This window comes from Nuphar pumila, chromosome 1 (assembly GCF_984573655.1).
Source record: "Nuphar pumila chromosome 1, dmNupPumi1.hap1.1, whole genome shotgun sequence".
NCBI classification, from domain to species: Eukaryota; Viridiplantae; Streptophyta; class Magnoliopsida; order Nymphaeales; family Nymphaeaceae; genus Nuphar; species Nuphar pumila.
The window spans coordinates 23,677,722-23,693,897 of NC_143249.1; the positions used below are offsets into that span (position 1 = coordinate 23,677,722).

General features: G+C 39.6%; 1 protein-coding gene across 1 annotated transcript; it reads left to right on the top strand.

Annotated features, from left to right (window-relative positions):
• The first annotated feature begins 5,489 nt into the window (after positions 1-5,489).
• On the top strand, positions 5,490-13,779 carry LOC149848358 (uncharacterized). Its single transcript, XM_089992621.1, has 11 exons — positions 5,490-5,898; positions 6,615-6,736; positions 8,320-8,764; positions 8,858-8,973; positions 9,678-10,500; positions 10,608-11,039; positions 11,188-11,376; positions 11,458-11,685; positions 11,780-12,107; positions 12,216-12,393; positions 13,094-13,779. Exons 1-11 carry the CDS (start codon positions 5,692-5,694, stop codon positions 13,560-13,562), a joined length of 3,537 nt encoding a protein of 1,178 aa, XP_089848747.1. The 5' UTR covers positions 5,490-5,691; the 3' UTR covers positions 13,563-13,779.
• Positions 13,780-16,176: the final 2,397 nt, after the last annotated feature.

Consider the following 16,176-nt stretch of genomic DNA (forward strand, 5'->3'; position numbering starts at 1 on the left):
TCCCTTGATATTGTCATTTTTACTTCAAAATGGGAACCTAATTTTTCAGAAATTTCAAACATGCCTCTAATCTTGCATGCTGAGTTTGGTGGTAATGGAATTTTTTTTTTCATATTTTGCATGGAAAAACCGGGTTGGAGTGTGGAGATAACATCTCGGCGGCGTAAAATGCAAGGGCTAGGACCCTCACCCCCAGAGCCTATGCTTGGCTTTGGCTTACGAAAGGGGATAGCGCCCGCGGGAGTCGAATCCTGACTGCCTGTCTCACAGCCGAAGCTTGCTCCAACTACCTAACCCCTTTGGGGTTTGGCAATGGAATTTATTAGGAGTTAAATTCATGTTTGGGAATTTGTAAATTCATGAACAAGTTCATTTTCATGGCCCCCACCAAGAAAAGGATCCCCTGTTTGTCCATTTTGAAATGGATGTTGCTGCCGATGTGTGGATGGCGTTTGTTCATTCATGACCCTACGGGCCCCACCATGATATGGAAGTTATGGTTTCCATATCATTGGTGGATCTGGACCATCCATTGATTGCATTGATTGCCCAAGACAAAGACATGAACACCTACTCTTTTGCATTGTTTGGTATGTTTTGGCAACATTTATAACTATTGTACGTGTACACGTTTCACCTGACCCATATACGGTTACCAGTTAAATGCCTCCATCATTGTTGCCAGTGGTGGCTGGACCCGATTCAGATCCAAATTACATGCCTTTATAATTATACCACAATCACAAATTTTAGCAATATTTTGGAAATATTGCAATTTTAACTTGATAGTTTAAGAAACTGATAAAATCCACAAAATATTTGGATATTCTCAATACACCACTTAATTTAAATTATATCATGATATTACTGTCATATTTCCATGATATCAATGCTTTGCTTAATTTTTTATAGGTTCTATATTTTCTTTTTCTTTTATACAAATTGCTTATTCAGAGTTTTTTTTTCTCTCCAAAAAACCAATTTTCTTAATTTATCATGAGGTTTTCCTTTGTTGATAAAATTCAAATACTAATATTCATGACATTGCTTTTAATTGAATATAGAACTAATTAGATGGGCCCAAGGCCATCACTGTGAGTTGGTAATTAATTTGTCATAGGTCATGAGGACATTGATCATTTAGTAGGCTCGACTTGTGAAAATCACCAAGCTGAAGGGATATCTTGAGCTTATTTTTTTATACTTAAACCGAGAAACCTCCCCCAAGACCAGAGACCTAGCGGCCCTGACTCTCATAGTGACAAAAGTTTTTATCGGCAATTTCTCGTTTTTCAAAAATTCATGAGAAATTGAAAAAAATCCATAAATCTCACATTTTTTTCTGCAAAATCTCGGCAATAAAAAATAAATTTTAAAATATAAAAATGTTTTTATAAGAAAATATTAATAAAATTTATTAATATCATGTTTAAATCGCAATAAATATCCGTTTAAAACGTAAATATCATGTTTAAATTCCGGTATTTATTTTTTTTCATAAATCTCGCGATATTTTGCAAATCTTGTAAGAAATTGCCGTTTTAAACTTTCAGGCAATTTCTTGCGATATTATCTCGAGATTTTCATAAATCTCACGATATTTGTCACTATGCTGGCTCTGCCTGCCGTACTTATGATCACTGTCCTGTCAGTGTAACCTCATCCCTTAAAATGGGAAGCAGATCAGGTCATGCTGAACATGAGCATTTTTTCTCATGCCGACATCGTGGCCGTCCGGTTTGCATTTTAAAAAGCTCAAAAGTCAACAAAACCATTCATCCAAAATGCAAACAGATGGCGACGACATCGGCATCAGCAAAAACGCTCATGTTCAGCATGACCTGATCTGCTTCCCTTAAAATGAGGCTAAAGCTAGGTGTATTCTCTAGCGGGTAAGGGAGACTTGGGGTTTTTACACCAATGAGCTCGCGAGCAAATGAAGCCGTCTTTCTCAGTTAGCTGAAAAAGAAATTAATATATTGTTATGTATTTTATGGGACAACAAGTTAGTTAGGGTAATAGCTAGCCAACCAAGCCTGCACAAGAACCACGTATCACTGACCTGGATCTGGATCCATATAAGGTTTGTTTAAACCCAGATGCCCTTTCAATTACATCTCCATTGCCCAAAGTAGATCCATGGAAAAAGGAAAAAGGAAAAAGAAAAAGGATTGAGTTGGGTGGAAATCCTAGGGAAGATCAGAAATGTGGACCGAAACAATTGACCCAAAAGCTTAGAACGTACAAAGGCCACAAAGTAAACCTGGGCAGCCATGTGTGATGTGTTGCTACTAGGTCCATTCAATTATGAACAATTGAAGATAACCCTCACCACTTGAGGAAAAAAATGAATTTTATAGGATTCTGGAGAAGGGTGCGAATGGATCGGGTTTGATCGTACAATAAATTATTCTGGGACATGGATCTTAAAGATAAGGTCCAAATGCACGGTCAGATCAATTCGGATCCATCAAGTAGTTTGGGTTAACTAAAGGATTCATCTTAATTCAGATCAAATTCAATCCGTCTTTTTTTTTTTTTGCATCTAAGAAAACAAAGTGTTGTTCCCAGCTTTTCCTGGATCCAGCAATATCATATCTAGAATTATGATCCAGTTCAGTTCTACCTCATTGGATGCTGAGGATCCAGATCCATGTTTGGGTTTATTGCTTATAGTTAGATTTAGGATGCCGGTCAACCATGATGTGGACTTGTATCTGATCTGTTTGAACCCCTAGCTTTCGTGACTCCCTTGTTTGGTTGGCACAAAATGGACATGCCAAAGCTCTACGGACATCTCAGAAACTTGTAGAACATTAAGGAGAGAGAGAGAGAGAGAGAGAGAGAGAGAGAGAGAGAGAGAGAGAGAGAGAGAGAGAGAGAGACCCAAAACTTTTGCTGGGATCCAAGCAGGTTGGATCTGGATTGGGTAATGCCTAGATCTGACCCGTTGACATCCCTAGGTTATCTATTAAAAAAAGAAAAAAAAAAGTTAGAAACTATCCATTGTCACAACTCAGTATGACAACTTTAGCACTCCTTAGGAATCTGTCCATTTGGGGCAAATAGAAAAAATTGGAAACTTCAACTTTTTCTCTCGAAAAGAAAAGGCAAGAAAAGAAAATTGGACCCTTTCCCCTTTTCTTTCTTTTCTTTTTCATTTCATATATAATATAATAAAATAAGAAAACCCGCACCAAGTTTGAGTGAACTTCGGATCCCACACAATCGGACCCACTAAAGCATATCCTGCCCACCAGGAAGGGGCTCATTCGGTTCCTATCCATTGCGGTCAAAGCTCAATACGTTTATGGCCTCACTGGTAGGTCCAAAAACGGATAAGAAGTTCAATCATTCGTCCAAACCATGATTACACTAGTATCCCATCAAAATATGTGTAGGATATGGACGTATGATGTTGGACCCAACTGGATATGGATATAAAATTCTTAAAATTACTAGGAGAAACCAAACAGAATCCGGATCCAATTGAGTTTAACTTACGTATACATAGAGGTGGGCACTAGGCCCGGCAGCCCACGGGCTGACCCGGCCCAGCCTGAATATATATATATATATATATATATATATATATATATATATATATATATATATATATATATATATATATATATATATATATATATATATATATATATATATATCACCAAATTAACAGAGTTCCAAATACACGGATGGCATCCCTTGCTGCTGCAAGGTAGAAGCTGGGTGTACTCCTCGGTGGACAACGAAGGCTATATGGCTTATGACACGAAGATCTAGGAACCACCCGATGCATGTCATGTTCGTGATTTTTTTTTTTGAAAAATAAGACACGAGGGTGTGATTTTTTAATTTTTAATCAATAAAAATAATTTTGAAATTTTAATAAATAAAAAAGTATTATCATAAAAATATAACCAAATTTATTGAAATTTTGGATGAAGGGTAGTAATTACATTCAAATTCAGATGTAAAATCCTAAGTTGTATCCAAATCCAATTATTAATCAGATTTAGTTTCTGTTACAGAATCCGACTAATCATTGTCAGATTCAGTTTCAATGTTGGTTAACATCACATCCCATAAGAGGGGCTGGTTATTACGCACCCACCTAAGGGAAGGCGCTTTCTTATGAAAGGGTTGCCCAGGCAGGAAAGTGTTTTCATGAGAAAGGATGTGTGACCCCATTTTCATAGGAAAAGGAAGACTACATTCAATGAGAGAGCCCCACCACCTGTTTTTTCAAGAAAGCTTTGTTTGGCCCGCTGTAAAAAAGAGACCCTCTTTCACAAGAATGATTGGAGTACATTGTTTTAAAACGAGGTTCGAACAAAACCTTTGTAGAATTCAATTATTATTGACTACGAAATTTTCCTTCCATATCCAAACGCACTCTTACCTTCAGTTCCAAAATCAGGAACATGAGTGAGTTTAAGCACCAGATTCCTCAACTCCCGTCCCAGCTACCAGATTCCAAACAGAGTCTTAATAGAATTGGACTTAGGGATGTCGATGGATTAGATTTTACCTGATATCTAACCCACATAGTAGGATTTGGTAACCTATGCGGATATGGTTTTGATTATTTGATATTGAATGCGACAAATATCCACATTTGATGGATATCCAAATCCGATTACATGCAAAATAGCTAACATATGATTAATTGAATCTGGAATTGGCCACATCAGATCCAAATCCCAACCATTTACATCCAGCTCCAAGATTCCAGTTCTACTTAGGGGTGTCAACAGGTCAGACCTCCACCAAAATGTGTGGGTCCAGACCTGGATCCTACTAAGAGGTGTCAGTATCAGATCAGGATCCCAAACTGATAAGATCTTTCATAAGAAAAACCATACTCAGATCCAATAAAGATTACATATACCAGACTCTGTCCATGCTCAGTAAAAAAATATTTTTAAATTTTTTTTACATTGACAAATTGCAAATCTTAATGGAAACTTGAGTTGGATCTGGGTTTTATATAAAATTTTCATAAACCATTTCCGGCCCTTTTAATAATTGAACCTCAATGGCTGACCCAAATAATTAACCAAACCCTGACCCTATCGGATCTGGTACGGGTTGAGATCGAGTCATACCCGATCGGCACCTCTACAGTCTAGACTAGTCATATATGAACTCCAATTCCAGTGGCCATAAAGAGCTCCTGTGCTCTCTTACTATTCACTCTCCCTCTAATCCCAAGGTGGAGAAGTAGTGGCCAATAATTTGCTTCTAATGGCATAGTTGTAATTAACTCTAAAATAGTGGGTCCTGTGGCAGAGGGCCGCCCATCTTTCCACGAGTCCTTTTTGGTTCCCCGACGCACTGAAACGAGGGAGATGACGTGGAGAGTGGAGCGGTCCTACGTGGTAGTTCGGAGGTTGTCACCCTCATCCACGTCATCGATTTAACGGAGACGGAGAAAGGACGCGTCCCCTCCTCCCCTTTGAAACAGAAACTAGCCGTTAGTTGACGGTAAGGAAAGAGAGGCATCGAGAGAGAGAGAGAACGTTTTCGTTTTCTCTTCGGACTCTTTCTTTTCCTTTGTTCCAAGTTTCTCTCTCTCTCTCTCTCTCTCTCTGTACTGAGGAGGGAGAGAAGGTTTCGTGTCTCTTCAGGCTTCTCCTTTTATTCTCTCTGGCTGTTGCTGGTCCTCTCTCTCTCTCTCTCTGATGATCGATGGCGTCCGGGGTGGAGTCTCCGGAGAAGGGGAGGCCGGCGGGGATCGCATTCGACGTGGTGGCGGGAGACTCACCGGCGTCCCCGCCGGCGGTGCCGGAGAGGGTGAGGCGTCGGCTAGCCGACTCGCCGGAGAGTAAGGCCAAGTGGCCCACCAGCCTCGAGGAGATCCAGGCCAAGCTCAGAGAGGCTGACATCCGACGCCAGGTGCGTCGGATTCTTCAATCCCGGCGATGAAATTCTTTACCTTTCCGTTAATTTTTTGATTTGTTTCTGTATACCGATTTCGGTTTCTTTTTTGGGGTACGCTTTTGTTTCCTTAGTTTGGTGAGAATTCTGTCTGTTTTTTTTTTCGATATAGAGACTTCGATTGGATTTGAAGCAATTGTTCTGTGTTTGCGTGGAGTTTTGGTTCTTCTCCTTGGGTGGGTTCTGGATTTTTTGTTTCCTTTGTTTTTATTCATGGGTGTTCTAGGATGTCGAATTCCGGGGAGATCTTTAGAGTCCGATAATTTTTCTTGATACCCAAATGGGTTTTCTTCATGTTGTGTTGCTGTTTTTTATTTGGTTCCGAATTGTCAATCTTTTTAGTTTTTCCAAATATTGGTTTTAGTTAGATTTCTTGATATACCGAACGGGTTTTCTTAGCTTTTAAGTTTTTTTTAATCGTATTTTGGTTCAAAATCGTTGCTTTCTTTGTACACAATTGGGTTGTCTCGATACTGTATTACGACGATCTGGGCTGTTTTTCTTGAACGTTTCCTCTTTGTATCGGCGACTTGTGGGTGGAACGCGTTTCTTGTTGCTTGATCCTTGTGGGTTTTTTCGAAGAATTTGGTTTTTGTGGGATGACGGACTGGAAAGAGAAGGATTGCTTTATCTGATTTCTTTTGAACGGGTTTTTTTTTTTTTTTTTTGAGCAGCAATTCCATGAGTGGTTGTCAAGCAAGGCAAGACCGAAACCAAGAAGCCCGACGTGGTCGCCTCAGGACGAAGTTCTAGCACAGCGGCTCGAAGCGAAGCTTTATGCAGCTGAGCAGAAGAGGTGCACTGTTGCTGCTTTTCTGCAGTGGTTTAACAGTTGGTCGCATCTTTCACAGTTTTATGTTTAGTTTATTAATTTTCCACTCTGATTTTCCTCTCATGCACAAATATGTAATTTTTATTACTTTCTTCAATTGCCTTTTTTTCTTTGATATTGAATAAGATATAGTACATGTTTCTACATTTGAATTTTCAACTTATATTGTTCTATTGAATTGTTTTCTGTCATCTTGTTTTTTAGGAATAATTTTGCAGTTTTGAGTAATTTTATTTAGCCTTGTGTGTGTATTGTTTTGTCGTTAACACTTTGATTTTTTTGTTATTGCTTTGAAACAAAATCTTTTATATCTTTTAAGAGATTAGTTGATATTAAAGAATATGAAGCACGAGATCAAGCCAAGGGAATTAGCTATTACTTTGATGAGTTTTCTAAGGTGGTGCTCATGATATAACGATGCTTTCATGAATATGGCTTATTCTAGACTTGCACATAATATACATCGTTGTTCTCAAGTAACATATAGTGCTTGTTTAACTGAAGTTATGGATGAGGACTTGCATGAAGCAAAAGATAAACAAGATTCTTTTGTGCACGAGAAGAAAGGAAAAGAAAGGGAGAGAGCTTCAATACAAGTATTTGGTTGGTGATCCTGTTACCTGTGAAATATAATAAACTGTTAATGCTGAATTTGAAATTTATTTTATTGGGAAAAGAATTTAATTTTTATGTGAACAGAGCAGATTTTTGTGTAGGATCTCCCATTTCTTGGTTTAAAAATTTAACTTATTATTTAAATAAAATAAAAGTATTTTTTGACATTTTAGGAAAAAAGTACCATAAATGTGAAAACTGACAATTACAAAAAGGAAGATTGGTGGAAAAAATAGAGCAAACATGTTTCCCTGTCATTGCAAAGCTGGTAAGAGTTAAGTTCATGGGTTTGAATCTTCAAGTGTATCCGAAGCATGGGGATTTCATTTAAGTTGGTTTCTTCCATCATAGAAAGATGAATAACACCAATTCAAAGCAGTAATGGGAGAAAATTTGGAGCAGGTGAAGGCCAATCAGACTTGAGATTGTTATTAAATAGATTTAATGAATAATGTAGAAATACCACGTAGATGAGAAAGGGATGATCATGACAACAAAGCATAACCGGCACATGTGGAAGCTTCATATTTACCTTTTATCCATTTAAAAGCTACTTCTTTTTTATATTTTATTTCTTGTTTCACAATTGAGTTTGCTTCACCATTTTGTGTATTATCGGCAAAGCAGAAAGACATAGATGAGCAAGAAGTTTCTTTTTTTATTCTTTTTCCTTTTTACCTCACTTTTTTTGTGGTCAAGTAATTGTTTTGAATAAGGTGTCATTTGATTTGTTATTGTCATGCTGAACTACTTCAGAGGTTTTGAAGAAGCTGACAATAACAATGTATATGATGTAAAACCAAAATGACTTATGATAAAACTCACTTATCTAATGCCTATTGTAATAAGTTCTTTTTTTCACTGAACTTAATGGAATGGACCTTTCGGTCCTGATAATCTTTATATCTCTTACTTTTCTGCTCTGAAGACAGGTTGGGCATGTTAGCTCAGGCTCAAATGCGCTTGGCAAGGTTGGATGAACTGCGACAAGCTGCTAAGACTGGCGTACAGTTGCGCTATGAAAGGGAACGTGAAGAGCTAGGCTCAAAAGTTGAATCTCGAGTGCAACAAGCAGAGATGAACCGTATGCTACTTCTTGAAGCAGATAAGCAAAGAAGAGCCGCTGCTCAGGAGAGAATGGCTCAGTCTCTGTTGGAGAGGATGCTTAATCAGGACAGGTACAAAGAAAGTATTCATGCAGCAATATGTCAAAAGCGTGCTGCTGCAGAAAAGAAACGCTTGGACTTGATAGAAGCAGAGAAGACCCGTGCACGGGCTACTTTTATGCAGGCACAAAGGGTTGCAAAATCAGTGTACAATCAGCGTGAGATTGAAAGAAGGAAGTTGAAAGACAAGCTGGAAGATCGCCTTCAAAAAGTACGTGCAGCATATTTGTTGCTTTCTTCAATGTATTTTGGAACTTATTTTTATTTTTTTTTTTTGGCAAATCTTATTATGGTATATCTTCAGGCAAGGAGACAGAGAGCAGAATACTTGAGGCATAGAGGTAATCCTCAAAGTTCTACTCGTACAAATTGGCTTGACATGTACAAAAATGGAGATTTTCTGTCTAGAAAGTTAGCAAGGTATGATTCAACCTATTCAAACCTGATGTAATTTTCTTCTACCATGCAGAAGATTCAGAAGTCAAATTAGTGGCAGTGATGGTTTGTTTCTCTAGAGATGTGTGCATGTTCACAAGTGCACACACACACACACAATCTTCTAGATGCCAAAATTTAGAATATTGGTAATTTATAGTTTGCCGGACTCTATTTGGGCCAAATCTGGGTGTCTGGCGGTCCACACGGATACAAGCAACCTGGCTGTGATCATCTGGTTGCATTGAGGCCTGGTGGCAAGTTTCTTCAGTCCTGTAAATTGGCAGGGTCCCTAAGATGCTTTTCCCCTGCTTTAACTTGATTAAATTGGTGTTGGTCTCAGACTTCATCAGGTGAATTGGCATGGATATGGGCAACCTGGCAAATACAGAGGGGATGCATGTATTCATGAAAAGCTTCAGTTTCATGTCCACCATTTATCCCATTGGATGACACAATGTGTGTCTGGCATCAAGTCAGTCAGTGTGAACTGGCATGGAGATGTGCTACTCGTTTTCCGGCATCAGACTCTATAGGAGTCTCATGCAAGTCTCCTGAGTTTTTGGGTTGCCTAAGCATGAGACTCTTGGCTTCGGCCCTGACGTTTTCACTCAAATTCTGTTTTGGTTCTCTCTCTTTATACATAAAATACATGTTTCTGATCCATGTGAAGTTGGTAACATGTTTAGGTGCTGGAAGCAGTTCTTAAGATCGAGAAGAACCACCTTTGCTTTGGCCAAAGCATACCTGGCACTAGACATCAATAAGAAGTCTGTGGGGTTGATGCCTTTTGAGCAGCTTGCAGCCCGAATAGAATCAACTCACACCCTTCAGACTGTCAAGGCTTTACTGGACCGTTTTGAGAGCCGCTTTATGCTTTCACAGGCTAGCCAATTAAATTCAACTGATATTGATCATCTTCTGAAGCGCCTGGTAAGTCCAAGCAGGAAGAGTACTTCTAACAGTGCCAGCAAAACCAGAAGGGTGAAGAAGGCATCTGGTAAAGCTCCTAGTAAAGCGCAAGGCAGACCAGAAGTTACTAAGATGCTGAGATATCCAGTACGAGTTGTTCTCTGTGCCTATATGATTTTGGGTCATCCAGAGGCAGTCTTCAGTGGGCAGGGAGAGCGTGAAGTTGCACTAGCTGAGGCAGCAACGAACTTTGTTTGGGAGCTTGAATCTCTAATCAAGATTATTATAGGTGGTCCTAGAAGCATCTCTGCATCTGCAAGGAACTCAACTCCAACCGAAGTGGTTGATGACCAGGGCCAAGATTTGTCTTCTTCTCCACCTGAACGATCATTCAGGTCCCAGTTGGCAGCTTTTGATGAAACATGGTGCTCTTATCTTTATAGATTTGTGGTGTGGAAGGTAAAGGATGCTCGATCGCTTGAGGATGATTTGGTTAGAGCAGCTTGCCAACTTGAGCTGTCAATGATGCAGACATGCAAGTTAACATCCAATGGGGACATGGCTGATCTTACTCATGATATGAAAGCTATTAAGAAGCAGGTAAGATTTCATTCATTTTTCCTTCATGTCACATCTAAATCATGTTTTTTTTATAATGATGATGATGATGGCAATGATGATGGTTCTTTGATTTTGGTAACTGTTAGGTGTTAGAAGATCAGAGACTCTTGCGTGAAAAGGTGCAACATCTAAGTGGGGAACCAGGAATTGAGCGAATGGAGAGTGCTCTCTCAGATGTTCGCACCAGTTTCTTTGAAGCTAGAGAGAATGGCAGTCCTTTGGTTTCCCCCTTTATGCAGGTTTCATCTTCTCCTTCCAATTCCTCTGGTATGCATTCTCTGCCATCTGATCATAGGAAATCAGATGAACCTGGTGTAAAGCATAGACAGGTGGTCCGTGCTCTTTTCAAACCCTCTCATACCTCTGAAGCAGAATCAGTATCCTCACATAAGGTGGGTAGTCAATTGGGCAATCAAATCTGTGAGAATGAAATACTTGTGAATGAGATCATCCATGCGAGAGGCCAGACATTCGTTGATAGCCTAAAGAACACTGACAAAGCTCAAACAACCATACAGGTCAGTAATTGTGAATTTAGGAATGAAACAAGAATATTTCAGTTCTTTCAGAAAAAAAAGGAATGAAACAAAATATTAGCAAGGGCTAGTGGTTTGTGGTATTATAATAGGCCATGTTTTCACTGAATTTGTCTTTATTTTTCTGTAGAAACAAATTAAAGCTACTATGGAGAAGGTTTTCTGGGATGACATTGAGAACTCCTTGAAACGTGATGGGAGAAGTTATGGTCGAGTAGTTGAATTAGTAAAGGAGGTTAGGGATGAACTCTGTGCTATTGCTCCTCATAGTTGGAGGGAAGAACTTGTTGAAGCCATAGATTTAGATGTCTTCTCACAGGTTAATATTCTGATACTGATGTACTCTTTTTTTACATTTTAGTTAGAATGGATCATTGATATTCTATATTGTGTTTCTCAGGTGCTTCGATCGGGAACAAATGACTTGACATATCTGGGAAGGATCCTTGAATATGTTCTCATCACTCTGCAGAAACTTTCAGCTCCAGCAAAAGAAAATGATATGAAAATAGCCCACAAGAATTTATTGAATGAATTGGCTGAGATTGCCCAGGGAAAAAGTGAACCAGACAGTTCCTTTGTCCTTGCAACAGTGAAGGGTCTGCGCTTTGTTTTGGAACAAATACAGGTACTTTGAAATTTGAGGTTGCTTTGTATGGTCATCCATTTTAGGCAAAATTAAAGAAGGGCTGACTTTCCTTCCTTTTCGCCTGGAATTTCAGATGCTTAAACAGGAAATTAGCTTGTCAAGGATACAACTGATGGAACCGATAATCCGTGGGACAAATGGTTTGGAGTATCTGCAGAAGGCGTTCCAGGATCGCTATGGACCACCCATGGAAGCAATGAATTCCTTGGGATTGACATTGCAGTGGCTTACTTCTATCCGTAGTAGTGCTGAACAAGAGTGGAATGACTATATTTCGTGTATGTCTTCACTTCAGACTGGCCATGTTGGCCTACCTCCAGCAACATCACTTCGTGCTGGTGGCAGCAGTACCCAGGCTGTGTCTAACGGGGAGTTGCCTCTTGTGCAAGTGACAGCATCAGGTATGCATGATGCCTTGCCTAAGTCAGGGGATTTGATATAATCTGTTTTTTCTTTAGAAGTTCTGAAGCATGTATGGTTTGTCTATGCATGTGGATGCACTGTATCAGGAGAACTTGAATGCACTGGAGATAGAGTTGATGTGTTGGTCAGACTTGGATTGATTCAACTGGTTAGTGGCTTTGAAGGAATCGATGAAGGTATGATTCCAGAGTCTCTTAAGCTCAACAGTGCAAGGCTTAGGACAGTTCAGAGCAAGTTGCAGAAGATCATTGTCATCTGCACAAGGTCTCTCTCTCTCTCTCTCTCTCTCTCTCTGAGTAACTTGATTGTCCTAACCAGTTCGGGAACAGAATTTATACTTTATTTTGTTGAGAATATATACTCAATCAGGAATTTATTATGTCTAGACATTTTTTTAAAGAATTTCAAAAATTGATGGCTCATATTGTCACAAAAATTTATTATAAAAATATCAGGTGCTTTTCATTGAAATAATCTGATCATGAGCTTTTCTTTTTCTTGAGCAAGCGACAATAAATGCCTATAAGTTCAGATTGAGCAAAAAACATCTGAAATTATGACTTTTTGAACTGGTCCATTCACGAATTGGCTAGAATGGACCAGTTACTATTCATATATAAGATTGACATCAGGTTCTTGAGGTGTGTCAATAGACAAACTGTGACTGCAAACGTGCATCATGTAGGTGCTAACATGCCATATTGAGACTAATGTTAGCAAAATGATTTCTTGAGCCAGCTGTATCTTTTCTTGGTAGATGGCTGCCGTCATCATGCAATCCAGTGGAAGTTTCTTCCTAGAATCACCTACACCATTTTGTTAATTCAAATCATCTCTGAATTCAATTGGCAGCATGAAATGATGAAGGCTTAAAGTTTGTCTTGGTTTCTATCATCTCTTAGCACCCGCACCCACGCACCCATGTGACTTAGCTTAAAACCATTATCGTTTCATTTATATGCAGCTTATTGGTTCTTCGACAAGCTCTCTTGTGTGAAAATCCTGTTCCTAGCAGTACATGCATAGAAAGCACAGTGTCTGGTTCCTACAAGCGACTCTCCGGTCTTCTGGAGCGGGAGGATGTTGGCATCTTGGAAATTGCAGAGTCTCTTGAGGCATCATGCTTTGAATATGTTGGCACTGGTAGCAAGATAGCAGTAAGGAAGGAGGTGATAACCAATACGTTGGGAAAAAGCTTGCAAGCTGGAGATGCCGTCTTCTCCAAGGTCATGTGGGCGGTTCACACTGCACTGAAAGTGCTGGTACTTTCCGGTAACAGTGCTAAAGGGAAGATGGCAGCAGAGGCATCACTTCGTCGTGTAGGTGCACCTGTTCTTACTGACTCTATAGTGGATGTAGCAGAGGTCTTGGCAACATTAGCTGTGGTCAGCAGATCTGTGCATGGACCTTGGTATGCGTGCATGGCTGATTGAAAAAGTTTAGCTCTAGGTTTTACAGGAGTAAATGTTTGCCTTGTACAGTGGTTGTGTTTCTTTGTGTAAAGAAGAAAATTGATCAAAAATAGGATGGAATGCAAGATTATAAAGGAGTATGGGTAGTGCCTTAGTGGTGTGGATATCTGATTATTTGTAAATTATAATGTAGACAGGACCACCACCTCAATAACGTTTCTACATGATTATGGGAAAATTGGCTAGACCACTGCTTTAAAAATGGATGTCCATCACAACATATCCATGTTAAAAAGTTCAGGGGAATATTTTGGTGGTGAATAAGGACCCCACTACATTCCACTTGATGAATGGGCCAACTTAGGAAGAATCTTTTTTTACAACTTTTTTCTTTGTTTGGATGTCACGAAGCATTGCCTAACAATCTTTCTTGCATAAGAGTTCAGGTAACCTAGTACAGGTAAAGCATCCAGGGGCACATCTTCCATATGGATGGTGCATTGTGACCAGCTTGAAGCTCACCCGTCTTAGAGAAGAATTGGGGCGGTTAGCTCTAGACATACTGATTGATGGCTTGGCTGCCTTGGTTGAGTTTGACATACCGATTGATGGGTTGGCTGCCTTGTTTGAGTTCGACATAACATGCGTGTAGTACAAATGCAACCAAGCTCATCCATTTACAAAGAAAAAAGTACATTTTTTCAATTGTTTCAAACGAGAGAATTTTTTACAAAAAAGTTTTTTCTAAAAAGTACAATTTTTAGCAGGAAAAACTTCACCTACGGGGGTGGAGGAATCTCTCTCTCCGAGAGCGTCCGCTGCTACACCAAGAGCCTGCAGGATCTCGAGCACCTAAAGCTCCTTTACGATTCTATCCTCCACAACCAGAAGCTCCCTGGCCAGTTCTCCACCGGAGATATCTCCACGAAATTCAGGTTCGTCGCTGGGAAGATCGCCAAGATGAAGCGGATGGTGGTGGCAGGCTCGGTGGCGCCCGTCTACTACCACTGGCTGCTCTGCCTCTGGCATTGGCCGGACTGGGCGACCAGATTCATCAACCGCTGTAAGTTCGCCGACGAGCGCGATGTCGACTCAGTGAAGGACATGGGGCAAAAGACTGGCAATACATCGGCTGTGCTGCTCTACAGGTTAATCCAGAAGGCCTACTCCCATGTCATGGCCACCATCATGGAGGAGGAAGCGATGCGTGGGGGGCTTGCTCTCGTTGAGTTTTGCCCATCTGTGGTTTATGACATTGAAGCAGGAAGACAACCAAAGTGTCTAATGCATCAAAAATCAATGACAAGAGTAATAATTTAGCAAAAGTGCCAAGTGCTGGCAGACCACAGGTAGCCCAGCCCATACAAACTGAGTTTGTCTCCATTTTGAGCCTCAGTATGGGTAGGTCATGACCTGCAAATGAGATGGCAATCCCCCCACCATAAAAAAAAAACAAAAAGGTTGGGCCAGGCCCAAACCCATGTTTAGTCCCTTGTCGGTTGGTCCAACCTGGACTAGACTTAGGCTCAGCCAGCCTGCTGCCCACCTCTATTTCTATGATTAGCAGTCAGTAGGCGATGGTAGTATCTTTTTCTCATATGAAAATTTCTTCCTATTTTATATTATTTCACTTATAGTAGATAGTTTAGTACATGAATGGAATCTAACTTTTAGTAGGTATAAGACCAGACAAATTGATGTATTTTAAAACTGGTTTGGAAATTAGTGCAAGTTTCCCACAAAGAAAATTGGCACACACTAACACACACATTATAAGCAATGGAGGGAGCATAACTTGAGAAAAATTAACCTCCTGTTTGAAAGAGAAGCCTTCGTGGACAATCTGTATGCAGCATGGAGGAGAATCAAATTACATAATCTCATACTTTCAGGGACTCGCTGAATAGGGCATTTACTATGGTAAATGCTGTTAATTTTTTTTTTGAGGAAAAAATGCTGTAAAAAATTTACTGTTGTAAATGTAGAAGAGAGTCAATATATACTCTCAGATTTCCAGGGACTCAATGAAATAAGGCATTTACTAGTAAATGCTGTAAAATTTCTATTGACCCAACATGATAAATAGGGCATTTACTGTAGTAAAATGCTGTAAAAAATTCGACCCATCAGATTTTTAGTGACTCACCAGAATCCTTGTGAATCAAGGATTCTTAAATAACTCCTCTTTCTAAGGGGAGTTCAAATGGTGTATTTTTCGGAGTTGGAGTTGGCTGATTCCCAGCCGGAATCATCAGCTCCCTCCAACTCCTCATCCCAAACAAAAATCAAATCCCCATTCACATTGCCACGTAGGATAACTGTCTCTGGTGCCCACCCAACTCCTCCGGTACCATCTTCCCAAACACAGCCTAACTGAAGTTGCAGAGCAGGTACTCCCTCAACTCCAAGTTATCACAATGATACACCACTTAGGGGTTCATGTGATTGGGGATACGAGTTGGACATGAGGACATTAATCCAAAACATATGGATACTGTTTTAATATTTGTAATACTTTTTAATTATATTATAATAAAAATACATTTATATGTATTAAAATATCAAGATGTACCTTTTACTGATTAAAAAATTAAGAATTCATGATCTCGACTCTTATTCCTCAAAAAAAAAAGCG